Source organism: Juglans regia, chromosome 12 (assembly GCF_001411555.2).
Source record: "Juglans regia cultivar Chandler chromosome 12, Walnut 2.0, whole genome shotgun sequence".
NCBI lineage: Eukaryota > Viridiplantae > Streptophyta > Magnoliopsida > Fagales > Juglandaceae > Juglans > Juglans regia.
Window position 1 is genome coordinate 2,395,799 of NC_049912.1, and position 22,081 is coordinate 2,417,879.

The following is a 22,081-nucleotide window of genomic DNA, read 5'->3' on the forward strand; positions in this document are numbered from 1 at the left end:
GTTCTCATTTCTTGCACCAGAAGTGCCAGATTATTGTTAATCATCTTTTAGGTTCTCATTTGAAGCCACAGATTCGGGCGTATTACCGGAATCTTCTCGTACGAGGTGAGGATGGGGAAACCGAAGTTCTCTCCAATTTGTCAAGGTTTTTCTGGTCTTAGAATCTCATGACCTGGATCAGGCTCATGGAATAGCGACTTTTTATATATGCACGTTTTTTACAAATTGGGCAATGGGGAGCATGGTGGCATCCTTTATTCCTTTACCCGTCTACTTGCTCTCGCGTCAAGTTGGACTGACTGATTTCCTTATTTTTTCCTGTTCTCTCAAGGAATAACATGCAAATTTTTTCAGTGCTGGAAAATACTTAATTGGCAATGAGTCCGATCTCTCTCAAGGATGACAACAGGGAGGTGTCCACTGCTGAAGGCAAAGCCTTGGCAGAAGCATAGCATTTGTTATTTTTATGGAAACGTCTGCTCTTGATTCCTCCAATCTAGCTGCTGCTTTTCAGACAGTTGTGAGAGAGATCTAAAATATATTAAGTCGAAAAGTGATTATTTAGTCGGAAAGTGGTTAGTTTGGGTATTTTCAAAATATCTTACTACTACTTATTATTTTATTATTCATTTTTACCTACTTTTCATTATTATTCAATACTATTTAATATTCGATAATTATTTTTTCACTATTATTAACAAATACATGAGAGTACTTCACTACTCAAACACAACCTAAATATCAAGAGCTCAAAATTAAGGATTCTACCTAGATGGGAAATGTAAAGATGGTGGTTTTATGGTAAAGTGTAAACCAAGAAACTGAGGTAGAACCAAGAAACGAGATTGTTGGAAAGAATAAGGGTTGACAAAAGAGCATAGTTGGATGAAAAATGTAGATATTTAGTTGGTAAGACATTTGTATGGAATTCTAGATGTGTTTAGAAAAAAATTAGTAGTTATTAATATTAAATGATCATTTAAAATATGATTGTTTAAATATTAAAAATATTCGAAAATGATTATTAATTAATATATGATCAGTAGAAATGTAAAATATGGTAAAAATAAATTAGATAACAACAAATATAAAATATTAAAATTTTATTATTATATAGAGAGGATTTAGCTAATCCAATGTGGGAATATATTTTAAATAGAATATGTAAAAATAAAAACATGTGATATTAGCCAAATAATGACTTTGCATTTGCCTATTCTAATGTTAATACTCTTAGCATTAAAAGATTGTTCTAAAGGACGTATTTTACACCATCAATCACACGGATGACCTGCAATAATAAGAGATGGTATTGGTTGCCTTAGGGAGACTCCAATACTTAAGTCAAAAATACAATATGAGAATAAGTATATGTAAAGATAAAGTGAAGTGTTTGTTATCTCTTGTAGGTTATTTATAAAAGGACATGGACATGGCATGATGACAACTGATTCTAATCATCATTTTCGTGTGTGTATCCTTCACGATCTCTTATTAACTGGAGAGGATATCTCTTGTTTTGTAGGAGTATCTTGCCCAAGATGATCATATCCAACTGTGGGTCGGATCTCCAACTCTCTAGGAGTTATCTTCCATGTGGTCGTGGTTACGGGCCCTTTAGTCGTGGCCCTCTCAACCTTAAGCTAAGGCTTTAGGCCGGCTTCCTAGTCGTGGGCTTGGTTACTTAAGAGGATTCAAAGATGATCATATTTAACTGTGGGTCGGATCTCCAACTCTTTGGGAGTTATCTTCCACGTGGTCGTGGTTACAGGCCCTTTAGTCGTGGCCGTCTCAACCTTAAGCTAAGGCTTTAGGCCAGCTTCCTAGTTGTGGGCTTGGTTACTCAAGAGGATTAAAAAATGATCATATTTAACTGTGGGTCGGATCTCCAACTCTCTGGGAGTTATCTTCCACGTGGTCATGGTTACGGGCCCTTTAGTCGTGGCCCTTTCAACCTTAAGCTAAGGCTTGGCCGGCTTCCTAGTCGTGGGCTTGGTTACTCAAGAGGATTCAAATATCCTCTCCAGTTATCTCGCTAATTTTCTTTATGCTGGCACATGAAAAATTAAACTTCTGGATTCTTTATAACTACTGCCTACCCCGTTGGTCTGTGGGCATGCATCTTTGCTTTTCCCTTATCTGGCTGGGGTCTATGTAAGTTGGTGTGCTCGAGCCCGTACCCTTTATTTTTCAAAAGGACGTGGCTTACGTCAGCGATAACTATTCCCGCACTTTAAATGGTTTTCCAAAGAAATGGTAACCGTCGTCGCGGCTAACCGTTCATATTCCCGAGAGAGGTTAATGATTACCTTTTAGACCCCTTTTCATTTTCGAGTTTACTCTCTTGCTCCACCAACTCCCTAGATATTTCGATTCTCCAGCAACTTTCCCCTCCTTTCTCGCTTAACCAAAATTCCTTACACATTTTGATTTTCCAGCAATTTCCCCTTCCTTTCTCACTCAACCAATGGCCAGCGGTGGTTTTGCGAAAGCTTCCCCCCAATCTAAGGGTGAGTCTTTCCTCACTTGGAGCCTTACTTCTTTCGACAGATGTTCATGGCGCTCAATCCTGAACGTGGTGGACATTGTGGATTTGAGGGAGTTTATCCGTATTCTTGAATCTGTGGACATGATCATTCAAAAGGTGGGATGTGTCGACAAAGAGAGCTATGCTAGAGATGTGGCCTTGACGGTTCGTACCCTAACTAATGGGTTACACCTCCCTTTTATTTGCCTAGTGCGTGACGTTTTGAACTTCTTGAAGCTTGCCCCCGCCCAGCTCCATAGTAAGGCATGGCGTGTACTGATATGTGCCTGCGTAGTCTTCTGCAAAGTGTTGGAGCCTCTCAGGGAGAAGTATCCAGATTTAAAGGAGAAGGAATTTCTTTCTTTTTACAGCGTGGCGGCTCTGCCAGGAAATATCAGCATTTTTTGCGTCAGCGAGCAACGCTTGTTGGCCTTCGAAGGGCTTTATTCCAACACCAAGCAATGGACTGTAAGTTTTTCTTTATCTCTGGTCGCAATTGGAAATTTTTTGCAGAAGAAATGCATGTAAAAGATTACCCTGTTAGGGCCAATTGGGGCCGCATCCATGATAATATGAGCCTGTTGTTAGAGCTGACTGATATTTAGCACTCTCGCATTGACCTTGTTCGTGAATGGGCCAAGGAACACGACTGAGATGGTTTGTGTTCAAATGACCTCTTTTCCCCCGCTAGTATAAATAGGTTTTTGGTGGTGCCCAGTCGCGCCCATGTCAGGGGGTCCAAACTCAAAGGAGTTCCGCCTCCTGTGAAAATGAGTGCCTCCAAACTGGTGGACAAAAAATGAAATGTTCTCGCAATGAAGGCACCATGAAGTCTAGTGGTATTCTAATTCTATTGCAAAGGTGGCACAAGGAGTAGGTGTGGATGCAACTGGTTAGGACCTCCCTTTCGGTGAACCCAGGTCTTGATGACCTGGGCGCGGACCTTTCGATAGCCTATAACTTTGAGCTGCCCCTAGGGGGCAACTCTATGGACACCCCCTCCTTTGAATTTCCTATCATTCATTTCGTTGTTTCCCTGTCCCGCTGCAGAGTCAATTTTATCGACATATATGCTGCTTTCACCTTAGGTGTGTCTGGGGAAGGCATGCTTGATGCTTATGCCCATACTGCCGGTGGCATTGCAACTAAAGCTAAAGGCGGTGACGTTATCCACTGTGGGGGGAAAAACTCTTCCCCCCACACTTTCTCCCGACAACTACTTTGGGCGGTGAGACCCCGTCTATGGACCAAGAAAGGGTATCAATTCCCTCACCAACCTTTTCTTTGTTCGGTGGAGATGGAGGCACTACCCCTTATGAAAGTGAGATTCTGGTGGGCGGCCAGGACACTGTTGGTGATGGTGCCTTTGAAGAGCAAGTGGATGAGGAGGTCGGCACCCAATATGATGGTAGTCCCTCTTGGGAAGTGTCTGCGTTCAAACTTGGGGCCGCCATGGCCCCGAACTTGAGCCTTGGGCGGCTAGTGTGGGTCGAATGGGGGACGCAATGAGGTGGAAGATGTTGGCCCTCGCTACCCTCTGCCTTCTTTAGGGCCAACTGTGGAGATAGCCAAGCACCTGAGGAGGATGTTGCCTTCGGTAAGGCTCTTTTCCTTATGTCTTTTTGGCTTGTGCCTTGTTATCCTTGTACAAAGTTTGCTTAATCATTTGTGCTCGCACATAATATAGATGCTTTAGCGTCTTGGATAGTGGATGATAGGGCCTACTTGGAGGAGGAGGTCCATGAACGGCGAAAGTTCTCTTTCTTTGCCAAGAAAGAGATCAACCGCCTTAATGCTGAGAGAGACCAGCTACAATGTTGCCTAGAGCAATCGGATGGCTATGTTCACTCCCTGGAGGAGGACCTCAACTCTCTTCGAGAGGAGTCGTGCGGCTTGCGCTCTGAACTCCTTCATGTTTAGACTCTCCATGCTAGTGACAGTTTTGCCTTACATATGACAGAGATGGAAAAAGCTACTACCAGGGCGGAAGTGTTATGCCTGAGGGGGGCGTTGGAATCCTCAGAGTGATCCCGAGCTGATGCTGAAAGAAAATGTCAGAAGACGGTTGTAGCCTTGGCTTCCTCTAAAGAGAAGCATGAGAAAATTGCCAAGGAGTTGTCTTGGAAAAAGGAGGCTTTTTGGTAGGAGTGCCACCAGAAAGATGCGAGGACAATAGAGTTGCAAGTGGGTATGTCTCATGCGCAAGCTAGGTATGAGAAGTACAAGAAAGAGCGCGAAGGGGTAGACGCCCACCAAGACCAAACCCTCGGGAAGGTGGTCAAGCTGCTTAAGCAAGTGAAAGAGCTACAAGTGGGGCATGAAAGGTTGGAGTCCTAATTGGTTTCTAAGAACAATGAGATTGTTCATTTGCATCCTCAGTTGTCTGCCGCCAGGCCCATTCGAGATCGGGCTTTCAGATACGAGTATGGGGTCGGATTGGCTTGTCTACGAGCACATTTGTTGGCCAATCCTCAAACTGATTTGAGGAGTTTAAATTTGAAAGAGTTTGAACCGGATGTCAACCCAGTCCAGTATGTAAATGCCTTGGGGTGCAACGTGATGCTTGATGCCTGATGCCTTTCCACATCTCCCATTGCCAAAATGAGTTTTTTTTTTTTTTTAATGAGTGTCGGGCCCCTGTTTTAGGCATTTTGTAATTATTGCCCTCTTTTGGATCCTTTATATACCTTGGACAGATGTTGGGATCTGGGAAATTTTTGGCCCTTGAATTGGTCTTTTACCTTTGTATCTGATTTTTGTGTTGGCTCTAGACAATTTTTGCTTCATTGCTCCATGTGGTTTTATTTTTTTTTCCTCGGATACTTTGTTTATGTGTGTTTCCTATGCTGGTTTTCAGCCTCTAACCTCCATTCCCGTTTGCTTGCAAGTGGAGTTAAGCTCAGTGGTGGCAGCCAACAGTTGGTCTGTCGTGGGGTCTTCTGACCTCTACATCTTTTTTGGTTGCACCACAAGCATGTATTTGACCTTTGGTGGCTAACTTGTTGGGAGTCGTGGGGTCTTGTGACCTTCACGCCCGTTTTGATTGCACTACGAGTGCATACTCGACCTTTGGTAGCTAACTTGTTGGGGGGTCGTGGGGTCTTTTAACCTCTATGCACGTTTTGGTTGCACAGAGAGTGTATGCTCGACCTTTGGTGGCTAACTTGTTGGGTGCACCGCGAGTGTATACTCAACCTTTGGTGGCTAACTATTGAGAGGGTTGTGGGGTCTTCCGACCTCCACGCCCTTTTTGGTTGCACCGTGAGTATATACTCAACCTTTGATGGCTAACTTGTTGGTTGCATCACGAGTGTATACTCAACCTTTGGTGGCTAACTTGTTGGTTGCATCACGAGTGTATACTTGACCTTTAATGGCTAACTTGTTGGGGTCATGGGGTCTTCTGACCTCTACGCCCTTTTTGGTTGCACCGCAAGTGTATACTCGACCTTTTGTGGCTAACTTGTTCAGGGGTCATGGGGTCTTTTGACCTCCACGCCCATTTTGATTGCACCGCGAGCATGTACTCAACCTTTGGTGGCTAACTTGTTGGGTGCACCACGAGTGTATACTCAACCTTTGGTGGCTAACTGTTGAGAGGGTTGTGGGGTCTTCCGACCTCCACACCCTTTTTGATTGCACCGCGAGTGTATACTCGACGTCTGGTGGCTAACTTGTTGGGGGTCGTGGGGTTTTCTGACCTCCACTCTCATTTTGGTTGCACTGCAAGTGTATACTCACCATTGGTGCCTAACTTGTTGGGGGTCGTGGGGTTTTCTTACCTCCACTGCCGTTTTGGTTGCACCGCAAGCATGTACTCAACCTTTGGTGGCTAACTTGTTGGGTGCGCCGAGAGTGTATACTCGACCTTTGGTGTCAAACTTATTGGTTGCACCACTAGTGTATACTTGACTTTTGGTGGCTAAGTTATTGGGTGCACCGCGAGTATATACTCTACCTTTGGTAGCTAACTTGTTGGGGAGTCATGGGGTCTTCTGACCTCCACGCCCATTTTAGTTATAGTGGGTTGAATGCTTGTTCGTTTTTCTTGCCTTGACTCCCGTCAAAACGTACATTTCGAAAGCCAAAATTGTCTTTAAAATAAATGCATAAGGAGATAACTTTTTAAGGATAAAACCTCTTTAGGTGTTCGGCATTCCATGGGTGTTGAAGCTCCCTTCCCTCACTCTCTCTCTTTGAGCCGGTATGACACTAGACGGTTGCTGGCGGCTACTACGTAGAGCCTTTCCCACTCCATCGTGGGCCAAGTTTCCCTTCATCTTGGGTCGTGACACGTGTTTCTCTCAGGACCAGGTCGCTAACCTTGAATGATCTCGTCTTGACCCGCTTTTTGAAGTATTATTCTGCTTTTCTCTTGCTAAGGATATTTTGGACTTCCGTCTCCTCTCTTATTTCTTCGAGTAGGTCTAGTTGCTCACCGAGGGACTAGTCATTCTCTGCCTAGTCAAAGTGGTTGGTTCGGTATGTGGGCAGACTGACTTTCGTGGGAGCAACTGCTTCACTTCCAAATGCCAAAGTGAAAGGTGTCTCCTATGTTAGGGTTTTCACCGATGTTCTTTAGGCCCACAAAACTTCTAGGAGTTCTTTTGGCCACTCGCCTTTCTGGCCGCCTAGTTTCTTTTTCAAGATCTCGAGTAGGGACTTATTCGTCGACTCTGCTTGCCATTTTTCCTAAGGGTTCCTTGGTGATGAATATCTCACCTTTATTCCGAGTTCCTGGTACCACGCCCTGTAATGCTCTGAATCAAATTGTCCCCCGTTGTCAAAGATTATAGTGTTGGGGATTCCAAATCTGCACACAACACTTTTCCATAGGAACCTGGTGACGACTTTTGCTGTTATGGTTGCTAGGGCTTTGCTTCTCCCCACTTTGTAAATTAGTCTACATCACTATCATATGTTTTACCCCACCCTTTCCCAGTGGGAACAGTCTGACCAAGTTGACCCCCACTGGCAAAGGGCCATGGGGAGGTGATGGATGATAGTTTTTCTGGTGGGCAGTGCAGGACAGAGGCGTACGCTTGACACTAAGTACATCTTCTAGCAAATTGTTTGGCGTCTTTAAGGGCGTTGGGCCAATAGTACATGTCCTTAAGGCTTTTCTTGCCAAGGTTTTCCCCCTGAATGGTTATCACATATGCCCTCGTGTATTTCTGTGAGGACGTACTGCGCTTCTTTGGGTGAGATACACCTTAGTAAGGGGGTTGTGAAACCCTTCCCTTCTTGTACAACACGCCACCAATTTTGACAAACTACGCCACCTTCTGATTTTCCTTGTCGTCTCCTTTCCTTCAAGGAGTTTCCCTGTTTTTAGGTAGTTTGTTATTTCGTTGGCCCATTTTGGCATCCCGAGGCCATCATGTGTTACTGGGATCCCAACGACTAGCACCTCGATCAACCTCTTATGTACCTCCCATGGTAACTTTATGCCATCCTTTGCTGATGCCGCCCTGGCCAACCTGTCTGCCACCGAATTGTCCGCCCGCAGAACTTGTACTATGGAAAAGTACGTGAACTGGTCACGAAGCACAAGTTCTTGTTCAAGATATTTCTTCAACTTCTCCCCCTTTGGTGGCGTAGGCCTCTATTACCTGGTTCACCACTATCTGGGAGTTGGCTTTTAACTCGACCTGCCTGCGCCCAGTACCTTGGCGGAGAATAGTTCTACTATAAAGGCCTCATATTCTGCTTCGTTACTGGTGGTCTTAAAGGTAAGCATTGTCATATAGTGGTGCTCTTGACCTGCTTCTATAATGATGTGAATTTCAATGCCACCCCTTGCTCAGCAGGCAGACCCATTGACAAAGATTGTCCAGGGTCGACTGGGGGGTGGTGCCGAGGCTTATGTTGGGAAACCAGTGAATTCGACGACAAAATCTGCAAGGGCTTACCCCTTGATTGCATTTTTCGGTGCATAGCCAATTTTGAACTCACTAAGCTCCATTAACCATGCGACTAGCCTTCCTGAGGAGTCCAGCTTTTGTAGTACTCTCTCGACAGGATATTCAGTTAATACCTTGATTGGGTGGGCTTGGAAATATAGTCCCAGCCTTCTGACGGCTATCAATAGTGCAAACGCTAGCATCTCCATCCACGGGTACCTGACCTCGGCACCCCTTAGTGCACGACTCGTGTAATAGACTGGGGCCTGGTTTCCTTCCTCTTCCTTTACCAAGATGGTGGATACAACGTGAGGGGAAACCTCCATGTAAACATATAGGATATCCCTTTGATTAGGCTGCCTCAACAGGGGCGGATTGGTCAGGTACTACTTTAGTTCTTGGAAGGCTTGGTCACATTTTTCATTCCAAGGGTGTACTTTTCTTAGGACTCGAAAGAAAATTAGGCATTTCTCTGTGGACCTTGTCACGAACCTATTCAAGGCGGCCACCTTTCCCACTAGTTGTTGGGCGTCGTTGATAGTTCATGGCGGTGCCATGTGTAAGATTGCTTCTATCTTCTCAGTGTTGGCTTCAATTCCCCTCCTCGAGACTATGAAGCCGAGGAATTTGCCCGAGTTAACCCCGAACGCGTACTTAGCTGGATTCAGCTTCATCTTATACTCGCATAATACTACGAAGGATTCCCTGAGGTCCATTAGGTGTTAGGCGATTTCCATACTCTTCACCAGTAGATCGTCCACGTATACCTCCATGGTCTTCCCGATCTAGTGCTTGAACATTCGATTGACCAACCTTTGGTATGTTGCCCCAGAGTTCTTCAATCCGAAAGGCATCACTCGGTAGCAGTAGAGTCCTCTACTAGTTATGAACATCGTCTTCTCCTCATCTGTCTTATTCATCCTGATCTGATTATACCTGGAGTAGGCATTCATAAAGCTTAAAAATTTGTGTCTAGCGGTGGCATCTACAATGATGTCAATTCGAGGAAGTGGGAAGTTGTCCTTAACACAAGTTTTGTTGAGGTCGGTAAAGTTCACGCATATTCTCCATTTACCATTGGCTTTTTTATGAGCACTACATTGAAGAGCCATTCAGGGTAGTGCGCCTCTCTTATGAAACGCGCCGCTAAAAGCCTATCGATCTCTTTAGCTATGGCCATGCATTTTTTTGTGCCGAACGACCTCCTTTTCTGCAGTACTTTTTTGGCCTCTAGATTGACGCAGAGCCTGTGCTCTATGATCTTATTGTCAATCCTTGGCATGTCTTCATAGCTCCAGGTGAACACATCTATGTGTTCAATTATCAATTGTTTTAGGGCCTCTTGGTATTTCGGTGGAAGCTTTGTACCGACCCTTGTGGTGGCAGTTGGGCGTTCTGGATGCAACTTTACAATCTCCAGCGGCTCGTTGGCCTTGGCCTGCAGTAGATTACTCTCGTCCCTGGCTTTTATGTCCTGTTCCTCTTCTACCCAAGGTGGTGGTGGCGGTTGCTCCCCTGAGTTACTCACCAAACAAACTATCGGTGCCCTCGCCTTCAACTTCTGGACATAACACTCTCGCGCCAATATCTGCTCGCCTCGAGGTTCGCTGACTCCCGCTTCTATTGGGAACTTCATTTTAAAGTGGTAAGTGGAGGTTACCACCTTTAAGTTGTTGAAGGTTGGACGCCCTAATATAGCATTATAGGATGATAGAGCCTTGACCACTAGGAAGTCCATCATGCTTGTGACCGTGTGGGTGCCTTGCCCTGCCGTAACTGAAAGCATTATGGCGCCCATAGGTTAAACGGCTTCTCCCAAAAACCCTTTGAGCAGAGAAGATGATGATCGCAGTTTGTCGGGATTAATACCCATCCTAGCGAAAGCATCCCAAAATAAGATGTCAACCAAACTCGCATTGTCAACCAAGACTCGCCTGGTCGTGTAGTTGGCTATTAGCAACGTGACTACCAAGGCGTCATCGTGGGAGTACATAACCCCCTCGCAATCTTCATCCTCGAACGAAATGGTTGGGGTTGTCCCCTTCCTGAGGTATTTGTGTAGCCTATTTGCCATGTATACCTAGTGACACCTTGCCCTACGGGCGTGAGCTTTTATGCTCGATGCCATAGCACCGCCCCTAGCGAAGCCACCCGCTATCGTGCGAATCTCTCCAAGGGGGGCCTGCTCTTGGTCTCTTCTTGGTCGAGGAGAATTGTTCCTTCCATGCCTCTCCTGCTTCTGGCACTTAGAGCTTCTACTTCGCCTCTGTTCTCATTGGCGACTCTCTTTCCTATGTGGCTTGATGTAATCAGTTAGCACTGTTTCCAATTCTCTACTTCCAGAATCTCATCAACTCGCTTCTTTAGAGTGATACAATCTTCGGTGCAATGGGAGTTGGTGTGGTGATGCGTATAATAGCGCTGGCGACTACCTGTGAGTGTTCTTCCTTCCTTGCTGCCCTACTACTCTCCTGAACGTTGAGGTTGTTGTGGATTAGGTGGTGCCCTTAGTCCTACTAATTGGTGTGTCGGTCTCGCCTATCATCCTAGTGGCCTCGGCCGTTTGTTCTTTTGTCTGTCTTTGGAATTGCTTTGGTTTCTATTCTCCAGCTTTGTTTCTTGCTTCTGTGGCTCTAAGAGGGCCTGTAAAGTGTCCTCCGCGTTAACGAATTCGTCTACTAGGTCCATGAATTTTCTTAAGGTGGAAGGAGTTTGTCTGGCTAGTTCAGCCATGAACGGGCTTCGAGGCCAAATTCCCTCTAGGAGGAGGGCGGCTAGGGTGATCTTCTCATCTTGGTCGTTCGTGGTGAGCCTTTCTTTGTTGAAGCGTGTCAGGTAAGCGTTTAGGTTTTCTCCCTCCTTTTGTTTTATGGTCAATAAATAGGCAGCTGGCTTATGGTGCCTTCTACTTGCCATAAACTGTGTATGGAATTGTTTTGCCAGCTCCTCAAAACTGCCAATGGTTCAAGAATGTAGGGCTCCAAACCAGCCTCGTGCTATCCATTTCAACGTTAGTGGGAAGGCATGACAAGCCACTTCCCCGAGAAAGCTGTGAAAGGTCATGTGTTTTAAAATTTTCGAGATGATCCACAGGATTCTTGGAACCATCATATAAGTCGATCTGCGGCACTTTAGATTTGGATAGTAGTGGTACCACCATGACTTCCTCGTTGTACGGAAAATCTATACGAGTAAGAAGCTGCTCCACGGAAGAGGAACCACTTATCGTCTTTGCCATCTCCTTGTACTTGTCAACCAAACTGCACAGTTCATCGTGCATCTTTTTCTTCTTTATTTCTTCACTATTTACCCCTACGCATTTTGTGCATCTCCTTCAACCTACCCGTTTTGGACAAAGGGTTATCCTTCTTCCGTTTTAATTCTTCGTTCACCTTTTGCAGTTGCTCGACAACTGCCATCACTTGTTTAAGCCTTTCTTCGGCTTCCGCTAACCTTGTCTCCAATTCCGTCATGCTTGTTTCTATATCACAGTTTGCATGTGATCGCATGAGGGTTGACATGTGAAAATCATGTTAAAATCTATAAAGATCCCACAGACGACGCCACTGTAAAGGACGTGTTTTACACCACCAATCACACGGATGACCTGTGACAATAAAGAGGTGGCACTGGTTGCCCTTAGGAGACTCCGATGCTTAAGTTAGAAATACAACATGAGAATAAATATATGTATAGATGAAGTGAAGTGCTTGTTACCTCTCGTAGATTATTTATAGAAGGACATGGACATGGCGTGATAGCAAATGACTCTAATCACCATTCTCGTGTGCTTATCTTTCATGATTCCTTATTAACCGGAGAGGATCTCTTTTTTTCACAGGAGTTATCTAGCTTAAGATGATTGTATCCAACTGTGGGTCGGATCTCCAACTCTCTGGGAGTTTATATTCCATGTGGTCGTGGTTACGGGCCATTTGGTCGTGGCCCTCTCAGCCCTAAGCTAAGATTTTGGGCCGGCTTCCTAGTCGTGAGCTTGGTTACCCGAGGGGATCCAAATATCCCCTCCAATGATTTATCTAGTTATTTATAAAAATTATCAATGTATAGTTATTTATAAAAATCAATACATGTATGATTATTTTTACAACGTTTTGTATAATCATGTCTTAAAATTATTTTATAAAATATGATTGTGCAAATGATCATAGTATGTGATGTAAAGATTTTAGAATAGTAATACTCTTGTGACAATAGAGTTATGCATATGATTTCCAATTCGAAAACAAGTGAGCATTGATATCCGACTCTCACGACATTAAAATTAATTATATAAATATTAATAGAATGATTTTCATTCTCAATTTGATTATATTTAATAATAAATTAAAAATTTTATGTGTAGTTATTTTTATATATTTTTTTATACATTCAACTGATATGATTGACTGCATAATTTTTTTTAATATAAAATAATTATTTTAGCTAATCAATCGATGAAATGTATACAAAAATATACAAAAATAAATCTGTCTACCGTAACTCATCTTAATATATTTGAAGTAGTTAATGCTTTAAAGAAAATATATATAAAATCAGTCCAAATATATCATTGCTGAAAAGGACAAAAATATACAACCAAAAATTGCTGCTTTTATAACAGCAAGTTGTATATCCGCCATAAAAATCAACGGCCCATATCATCCGGTCGAGTCCAACAACTTCAATCAAGTAAAGTCAACCCAAACCAAAAATCATACGAATATACGATGTGGTGGCCCGTGTGACGTCCACATTATCTATGTATGCAGGCACTAAGATAGTTGACAGTTGAACTTGACGCCCCTCCATTTCAAGCAAAATCTTGATTCTTTTTACCCTTCCCAAAACCGAGAGTCCACCTGAAACTCATCGGACTGAAGAAGAAAGCAGTAGAAATTCTGCAAGTGTATTCATTAAGCAAATCAAATTATTCAAATTCAACTCCACAGGAATCTGCATTTTTTCTCTCTTTGATCGATATGAAGGATGACGATGCCCTTCCGACAACGACGACGCCTAATTGTAAGAAAGAAAGCTCCGATTCGAGTCTCTTTGGTAAAGGCCGGTATAAGTTCTGGGCATTCGCCGCAATTTTGTTGCTCGCATTTTGGTCAATGTTAACCGGTACAGTCACTCTCCGTTGGTCTGCTGGTAACCTCAACCGTCTCTCCGACGACCTCGATAACCCCATCCGCGACGATCTCGACGTCCTCGTAAACTTCCCTTTTCGTCTCGCTTGCTCTGCATTCTCTTTGCGTGGTGTTGGGTCTTTCGTTGGAATTTTGATCTATTTTCTTGGCGTGCAGGAAATGAAGGAGAGGGAGAAGGTGGTGAAGCACATGTGGGACGTGTACACTAACAGCCGTCGGATCAGATTACCGAGGTTCTGGGAGGAGGCCTTCAATGCTGCCTACGAGGATTTGACCAGCGACGCCCCTGGTGTTAGACAGGCCGCCATTACTGAGATCGCTAAGATGTCTGTGCGCTCCGTTCATCTCGATCCTCCTCCCGTCCAATCAACGGTTCGTATCTTCTTCCCTTCGTCTTTTTCTTAGCGTTGCGGATGGGTACCTTCCTTGAGAGCTTCATTTAGGTATTTAAGCTGAAATTAAGATTCAGCATCCTGCGTTTCGAATTGATTATTCTGCTTGCTAATTTTCGGCCATCTACAACTAGTATTTGTTATGTTTCCATTTAATAGTCAAATCTGCTTGTCCAACTGCTCCATAAACTAAAAGGTAGGGGATGGAAAGCTTTCATGCTTTTTAATCAACTACGTAATGTGGGCTTGGAATGAAGAGAAGAGTGATGATTAGGCGTTTAGAAGTAAAGTTGGTCGAAAGGAAGCGGAAGTTCAGGTGTATTGTTGTTTCCATTGTGAAGTTGTGCTGTTAGGGATGGGAAAACTCCGCTAATTCGAATGCCAACAAGTCTTAGATTTTATGTGTACGCGTTTGGTCTAAGATATTATTGATATTATTATGCCTAATCTGTTTAATCTCACTGTTATAAACTTCTTATGAACCTGTTGTTAACTATGGATACCCTTTGTATCTTCATTGTGATTGGTTATATTGCTTTCTTAAACATTTTATCGTTCCTTTAAACTTCGTTTTGATGTCAGTGCTGTATTTGTTTTGACAGCTTGAATGCTTGAAGATGTTTTTCCTCTTCTCTCTTCCACTTTCCTGTAGAGCTCCATCATTGCTACATTTTCTTTGGCATATTCACCTAAATTTGATCTACATTGTACTTTTTCCTTCAAGACCACACATTACCTTCTCCCCATTCTGAAGATTTTTCACAAGACGTCTTCTGTTACTGAGAACTAGTTTTTCCCCACGGAAATTGTGTTTATGAAAATTTACTTGTCGACATAACAATCATCTTAGCTGTAAAACTGTATGGTTTGTATAATCAGCTTTTTGTTTGGTCTCTTGGGTGGGGCAGGGGTATTATTTTAAGGTTATGTGGGCAACATAGGCTACACAATGATCTAAATTTATTTTTTCACTTTTGTTTTGTAAGGGAGTAATTTATTAAAATACAAAAGGAAAGGGGACAAACCAAGCACGTGTTATGTATAGAAGAGAACCGCCAAAAAACATGTAAAAAACAAAGATCCAAAGTTCGATAGGTTTAAGTATTTTAGCAAGGTTGTGAGAAACAATTAGTTGCAACCATCCGAACTAAAAGCAGTGTTAAGAACATTAACTTCAAACATTGTAGTCTAACCAACACACATGCCCACAGACCTAACCAGAATACTTTTTTTGATTGGTAAACAGAGTTTTATTGAAAATAAGATTAGGCAAGAGCCCAAGTACATGGGACATGTACAAGAGTGTCACTTATGCATGTTAATCTAGTGATACAGAAAATTCATGAAAATTATTGCCGTTAAAATCTGTTACAATCTACCAAATTATTCAAAAAGAAATTTTTAAGCTCATCCATTGATCTCTTGCAATCTTCAAAGCTTCTTTCATTCCTCTCCCTTCAAAGACACCACCACATGCATAATGGGACCATCTTCCATATTGCTGAAATGTGTGAATTGCCTTGAGGGCCTCTCCAAGTTTATAGAAGATCAATCACCCTTCTCGACATCACTAAAGCTAGTCCCACTCTAGCAAAGAAGTCATTCCATAGGGTCGTAGCAATCTCATAGAGTCACTAGGAGCATTAGGGCGCAAGGAAAGAAAAGGGTTACTTCCAGATCAGGGATAATAAATAAAACTGAAACAAGATTTTTTTTTTTAAACAAGATAAAATTGTCAGCCTACGAATGTGGTTTCGATCCTTTCGGTGATGCAAGAAGTTGTTAGATGATCAATGGACTCTCCACTCTTTTTGCACATGCCAACACCAATCCATGACTAACTAGAATATTGTGTATCTGTACTGGTAGATTCAAGTAGGAGTTCATGACAGTTTTGCATGACTGGAAGCTTTGCATTTGTTGGCATGTGGATAACACCTCTCTGTTAGTTATGAAAATTCATTTTAAACATCATTGATGGGTTTGGCAGAACACCCTAATTTTGTTTTTTTTTTTTCTATGGATCCATAATAGGTTTACTAGGCTATTTTAATGGCCTGTTACAATGTCTTAAAGGCGACATAAGTTTTACAAACCTCGTCTTAGAAAATTTCTATTTCCTCTTCCCCTCTAATTAGCCCATAACTCCTGACTCGACAAAGATTTGCTTAAACCTGCCGTCCTTAGTTTTAAGAATATTTGATGAAAATCTAATGTATGTGAATAAGCAGGGTTTTTTTTTTTTTTTTTACCCATAAATAAATGAATAGGCCATTTTTTCTTCAACGCATAGATTTTTCTGGTTTTATAACAGATTAGGTAGAGTTATTATGTGGACCTGACAGGCTTGGTCTCCCTTTATATTATTAATAGTTTAAGGAAAATCCATATGCCAAGGAACTGAGTTGGCCAAGTTATCTGCATGTTTTGGTCAATCCATTCTGCTAGAGGGAGGACACCTAGAATCTTCACATATATGAAAGTGATGAGCATATTGCTTGACTTTAAAGTGCTGTCTGGAGCTATCCAACTGATCACCACGTCTGTATTTTAAATATGCTTTGTTACAAATAATCCAGCCAAAGTAATAGGAATTAGACCTAAGACAATTCCAAATAGCAAAACTTCAATCATTTTAACTTTAATAGCCTGTTTCCGAGGATTTGGATAGAAAGAACATCATTGATGAGAGCATCAAAGTCTCATTTTATAACTTCAGAATTTGGTTTCTATGTGAATCTCATTCACCTAGATTGAAAATGATAAAAAAACTCACATCCTCTTTGTTTCCCTGATTGTTTGAGACAATGTTATGATATTACCAATTTCATACAAGCCAATTTAAAAAAAAAAAAAAAATTGTTGAGATAATGTTTCCTGCTCTTTTCTTGTTGTTTACATATTGGGCCCCAGAAGTATTAACAGAAGTGTGTCGCTGCTGTTTCTTTCCTCTTTCTATTTTGCCAGATGGCACGAGAATTGAGTAAGAGTTTGAAACGAGCAAAGAATGGCAGGGAAATATAACCTCAACAGGTGATCATCGATGATGTAAAGGATGATGGGGATTCGAGGATCAAATCTTCACTGGTATGTACTATAAATGCTCATGTGCTACCCCAAGTTTGTGAAAGGTAGTGACGGCGCGAATCCTACTCGGTTCTTAGGTGGTTTCATAACAAGGAGAAACTACCTATTTAATTAGGTTACTGTTCTTACAAATTTTTGCTGTCACAATATTCCACTCGGGTAGTGAATTGATAGGTTGTAGATCATTCAAGCGAACAAATTTTTTGATCAGGTTTTATTTAAAGTCAAGGAAAAGAATTTCCAAAACTCTCTGTTGAATAGGAGTTCCTTGCTTACATGGACAGGCATGTAAGTTCAGCATTGATGTCTTGATTAAATATGTTCAGAGAAATGCTTGTTGGAGCAGGATGATTCCACTTCTCTTGTATGCATGACAAGTTCAAGCTATTAAGGGGAGTAATGCTTGTTGCTTCAGTTGTCTCATCTCATTGATTTAATAAATTCAAAAGGAACATATATTGGAGGGGCGGATTTGTTTCTCTTCTTCTTCGGAAATACTTTAGTTACAAAGAGAATTCATAAAAGTAAACTTATAAATTGATGTAATTTAATGTGGTACGTTAGATAGTAAAATTATTTTTATTATAAAGTAGATCTAACGTATTATGTGATATCATATTCTTTGTGATTGTGGTAATTCTCTTAGCTTAATTCTACATTGTAAAAGCAACGAATACCATCTCAAATGAAAATCAAAGACGCAAACTTGGAATTGCTTGCCCCTGTCAAGTTCATTTATGGACCTCCCAATTCTTGATACTAAAACGAGGAATGGTTCAGAATTTGGGACTGTGAACTCTTTGAACCTAACTCAACACGTTTACACGATTAGTTAAATAAATAAAAACTTTCTTAATTTTAATCCGTTCTGCAAAAATTGCCTACTCTTCACTTATAATTGGCAATTGTAGACGTGTAGGCTATAAAAAAAAATGTTTTCAATTTCGAATATGAGCTGTGCAATTCATCTCCATATATCACACATTACATTTATTTTTATTTATTATTATTATTTTTAATTATTTTTTTGGATTTTATTCTTCATAAACTAATTAATTTTTTCTATTCATCATCCATATACTACATATTTGATAACAGAAAAAAAAAATAAAAATAAAAAATTATATATGATGTAAAGATGATGAGTAGAATTTTTTTTCGAGTATTATTATCTAATCTATCTCTTAAATGATGTCTTATTTAAATTGTTAATTTACAAAACATCATTGCAAAAAACATTTATATATATATAAGGAAAAAATAAAAAATAAGCAGCGAACCAAATCAGGCCGTCTCACACTACTTGACCCGATTGGCAAGTAGACTGTCCCAATTCCCACGTATAGCTGAGCTCCAAACCTTCAACTCGCAAGCCGCTGAACGCAATGAAGTGCCCGTACTGCTCATCGGCGCAGGGACGGTGCGCTACCACCAGCTCCGGCCGTTCCATATCGGAGTGCGCATCGTGCGGCCGCGTGATCGAAGAGCGGCAATCGCAGCCCCACCACCTCTTCCACCTCCGCGCCCAAGACAACCCTCTCCTCCTCGTCACCTCCGACCTCCCCTCCCTCGACCACCACCACCACGACCGCGACGGCGAAGAAGATCCTTTCGAGCCCACCGGCTTCATCACCGCCTTCTCCACCTGGTCCCTCGAGTCCAGCCCTCTCTTCCTCCGCTCCTGCCTCTCTTTCTCCGGCCACCTTGCTGAGCTTGAGCGCATCCTTGAATCTTCTTCTTCTTCTTCTTCTTCTTCTTCCTCCTCTTCGACGGTTGTGGTCGATAATCTGAGAGCCTACATGCAAATTATCGACGTAGCCTCGATTCTGGGCTTGGACCACGAGATATCCGACCACGCGTTTCAGCTATTTAGGGATTGTTGCTCCGCTACTTGTTTGAGGAATCGTAGTGTGGAGGCGCTTGCCACTGCTGCTCTTGTCCAGGCCATTAGAGAGGCCCAAGAGCCCAGGACCCTCCAGGTACCTCATAATTTCATTCTAGCTCTCCCATTATTCTATTTCTTTGTCCTTGTTTTATCATCTGGTATAAGGTTATCTCAGTATTTTGGAAGTAACTGGTGCAACTGGGGCTAGGATTTTGAGGAACGTAAAGCTATTTGCTTGCTCTTTCACAATGTGGTATTTGGATTTTGTTTGTATCATTCTTTCGCTTTATTATTATTATTATTTTCTGATAAGTAAAATAAAACTTTATTAGTATAAGTATTTAGGCGAGTATAAAAGAGAAAACACCTAAATACAAGCTAGAGTTAGAAAAGGAAACAAGAAAATTTTGTTAATATGATTTTGAATCATAAGCTCTAAAATCCGGGCTTTTCTCCTTTATATGCGCCGTTACAAGGAGAGTTAAAATGCCGGAACATATATTTGTGTTTGTGGGACAAAATTTTGTGAAAGAGAAAACAGCTGGTGGTTTATACATATTTTGTTGTGGTCTATAGCAGTAATCTTTGTTGTATGTGACTCGGTATCTTGATGGGATTTCCTCTTCCCTCTGGTGGGCAATCTTGCTTCCATGTCAGTGTCGATTGCATCCACAGTGTTTTCTTGGCGCAACCTGCCAATAAGTACAAATTCAGCCATAGTTATTTCAGTCGTTGCTGATATATGAATGCTCCTCTATCCTTTATGTGTGTCACTTCAAGTAATCTTTACCAATGCTTGATATCTGATTTTGCATGCAGGAAATCTCAATTGCGGCGAATGTACCCCAGAAGGAGATCGGGAAGTACATCAAGATACTTGGAGAAGCTTTACAGCTAAGTCAGCCCATTAACAGCAATTCCATATCAGTCCATATGCCAAGGTTTTGCACGCTTCTCCAGCTCAACAAATCTGCTCAGGTACATTTCTTGTATGCAGAATACTGAGTTGGATGACTTGGGAAAAACTCCTGCACTAGAAAACCCTTGATACCATGTGGTATGGTAATCATACATTAGTTAGATGACAGCAATATGATGCTAAAAAGATTTTGGGAAAATGGGTAGAGTTGGATAAAAGAGAATTGTCTATTAATGGATTAGAGGAGTTTGGAGACTGAAGAAAAAGAAAAGGAACTTTAATAACATCAAGAGGAATTTCCTGTGCAGCCCCGGGATTAGTCGGGACTTTGTTCTTGGATACCTAGTGCCAAATCAAAAAAGCATCAAGAGGAGTTTCACAACTTTTTATTTCAAATGGTTGCAAGATCTAACTCTGATTTTGCAGTTTCATGATGTCTATTACACCAAAACCTTGTTTTTCTGGACATTCAGAAGATGTATTTGGTCACCTTCTAGTTCACATATGAAGAGTTTGTTAATTGATACAACGGTGTAACCCCTAGGGGTTGGCTAAAGTGGTAAAGGCCTTGGGCTTTGGGGAATGCTCTCCCCAAGTCTAAGGTTCAAATCTCCTTGGGTGCAAATAATCTATTAGGGCCGTTAGACTGGGGAATTTTTTCTTTGAATTACCCAATGCGCACTTGTAGGAAACTCCTTGCCGAGGCCCTGTGCACCTCCGGGATTAGCCGGGACATTGTTCCTGGACACCCGGTGCCAATCACAAAAATTGATACAACGGTGTGTCTGCATTTTCTTTTTCCCAATCATCAGTCGGGTTTATGGTTGTGTAGACATTTTTTCATAGGAATGGTCTGTGATTCCTGTTGGTGGTGTTGAAATTTGATTTGATAACTGTTTTCGTATAGAAGTTTGCTCTAGTGAGAATTTATGCCCCTCTATCTTTTCATTTTGATCACGGCTGACTATGGTCCTGCATATCATTTTAGGAGCTTGCAACTCACATCGGAGAAGTAGTTATCAATAAATGCTTCTGCACTCGAAGGAATCCTATTAGCATCTCTGCAGCGGCTATTTATTTGGCCTGCCAACTAGAAGACAAACGCAAAACCCAGGCAGAGATCTGTAAGGTGACAGGCCTCACTGAGGTCACTCTTCGTAAGGTCTACAAGGAGCTATTAGAAAATTGGGATGATTTGCTCCCATCTAATTACACTCCTGCTGTTCCTCCAGAGAGAGCTTTTCCCACAACTGTGATTGCTTTAGGCCGTGCTTCAGCAACTAAAGTTGATTTATTCGAATCAACTCCTTCACTGGACAGAGACAAGCAGCTAGAAATTAAAGCTAACAAGCCAAACGAGGTCCCAGACACGGGCCATCAGGTTAGGGCAAAAGAGGAAGCTGAAAGCAGAGGCAACTCCTACGTACTGAACAGACCACCAACACTCTGGCAACCCCAAACTCCACTTGGGACGTCTGGTCCTAGGACAGTAAGTGAAAAGAATCAGAATGTTACTCGAGGAACAGACATTAATGAGCTGCACCCTAACCGTCAAGAGTTAGAGCAGAAGGCAGATCAAGACACAAATCACGTGACCAATCCCCTGAAGCCAAACCAACTTGCAAATCCGCCAACTTCAAGTGCAAGTTCTGTTTCCCGGCAGTTTTGGCCCCCCCCTATTTCCGGGCCTCCAAATGTTCGATATGTTCGGCCACCAAATGTAGTGTCAGGTTATTCCGAACATAAAGGAACTGGGAATCAAAATGGAAATAGAAATGCCAATCAGTGTAGAGATCCGTGTAGGGATCCCTAGCCACAGAGGCATATACTGTCTTGTTTCAGTCGTGTGTTTACCTGTAATATACTAACGTTTCCTACGAACTCTTTTGATTCTCTAGTTCTCATAGCAGTTCATTGCCAAATCGAGAATGTTTCATGTTTTAGCAAATCTCAGGTGTTAGGTTTAGTAGGGTGCCATTGAACTGATGATTGATGAAACGAAATTATCAGTCTGGTTGATGGTCTTGAAAGCGCTTATAGCTCGTATCTGTTTGTTTTCTTATTAGCTACATATGTGAGGAGCAAAAGACCATTGGAGTGTCTTTTTCTTGTCCAGCTATCCATGGAACATTCGAATCACATGACACGCTGCGTTTGGTATTCATGCCGCTTGTTTGAATTTTGTACGTATTAAAGGATCGCACAGCAAGCAGAAGTA

General features: G+C 42.1%; 3 protein-coding genes across 3 annotated transcripts; 2 read left to right on the forward strand and 1 right to left on the reverse strand.

Annotated features, from left to right (window-relative positions):
• Positions 1 to 8,972: 8,972 nt before the first annotated feature.
• Positions 8,973 to 10,228, reverse strand: LOC108997522. The gene is made up of 3 exons (XM_018973840.1): positions 9,506 to 10,228; positions 9,244 to 9,356; positions 8,973 to 9,135 (listed from the first exon to the last, which is right to left on the reverse strand). The coding sequence occupies exons 1-3, from the start codon at positions 10,226 to 10,228 to the stop codon at positions 8,973 to 8,975; spliced, it is 999 nt and encodes a 332-aa protein (XP_018829385.1).
• A 2,996-nt stretch (positions 10,229 to 13,224) lies between these two features.
• On the forward strand, positions 13,225 to 17,670 carry LOC108997542. The gene is made up of 3 exons (XM_018973856.2): positions 13,225 to 13,643; positions 13,737 to 13,952; positions 16,940 to 17,670. Exons 1-3 carry the CDS (start codon positions 13,410 to 13,412, stop codon positions 16,994 to 16,996), a joined length of 507 nt encoding a protein of 168 aa, XP_018829401.1. The 5' UTR covers positions 13,225 to 13,409; the 3' UTR covers positions 16,997 to 17,670.
• Positions 17,671 to 18,332: 662 nt separating this feature from the next.
• On the forward strand, positions 18,333 to 21,876 carry LOC108997539 (plant-specific TFIIB-related protein 1). The gene is made up of 3 exons (XM_018973853.2): positions 18,333 to 19,038; positions 19,764 to 19,922; positions 20,852 to 21,876. The coding sequence occupies exons 1-3, from the start codon at positions 18,445 to 18,447 to the stop codon at positions 21,674 to 21,676; spliced, it is 1,578 nt and encodes a 525-aa protein (XP_018829398.1). The 5' UTR covers positions 18,333 to 18,444; the 3' UTR covers positions 21,677 to 21,876.
• The last annotated feature ends 205 nt before the right edge of the window (positions 21,877 to 22,081 follow it).

Excerpts from the sequence above, each read along its gene's own strand:
- LOC108997539 (XM_018973853.2), top strand. The coding sequence starts at position 18,445 with ATGAAGTGCCCGTACTGCTCATCGGCGCAGGGACGGTGCGCTACCACC. Across the intron at positions 19,039-19,763 it reads AAGAGCCCAGGACCCTCCAG|GAAATCTCAATTGCGGCGAA; the intron begins GTACCTCATAAT and ends TTTTGCATGCAG. Across the intron at positions 19,923-20,851 it reads AGCTCAACAAATCTGCTCAG|GAGCTTGCAACTCACATCGG; the intron begins GTACATTTCTTG and ends ATATCATTTTAG.
- LOC108997522 (XM_018973840.1), bottom strand. The coding sequence starts at position 10,228 with ATGGGCGCCATAATGCTTTCAGTTACGGCAGGGCAAGGCACCCACACG. Across the intron at positions 9,357-9,505 it reads TGCTCATAAAAAAGCCAATG|ATCAGGATGAATAAGACAGA; the intron begins GTAAATGGAGAA and ends AGGTATAATCAG. Across the intron at positions 9,136-9,243 it reads TCTGGGGCAACATACCAAAG|GGAATCCTTCGTAGTATTAT; the intron begins GTTGGTCAATCG and ends AATGGACCTCAG.
- LOC108997542 (XM_018973856.2), top strand. The coding sequence starts at position 13,410 with ATGAAGGATGACGATGCCCTTCCGACAACGACGACGCCTAATTGTAAG. Across the intron at positions 13,644-13,736 it reads GCGACGATCTCGACGTCCTC|GAAATGAAGGAGAGGGAGAA; the intron begins GTAAACTTCCCT and ends CTTGGCGTGCAG. Across the intron at positions 13,953-16,939 it reads CTCCTCCCGTCCAATCAACG|ATGGCACGAGAATTGAGTAA; the intron begins GTTCGTATCTTC and ends CTATTTTGCCAG.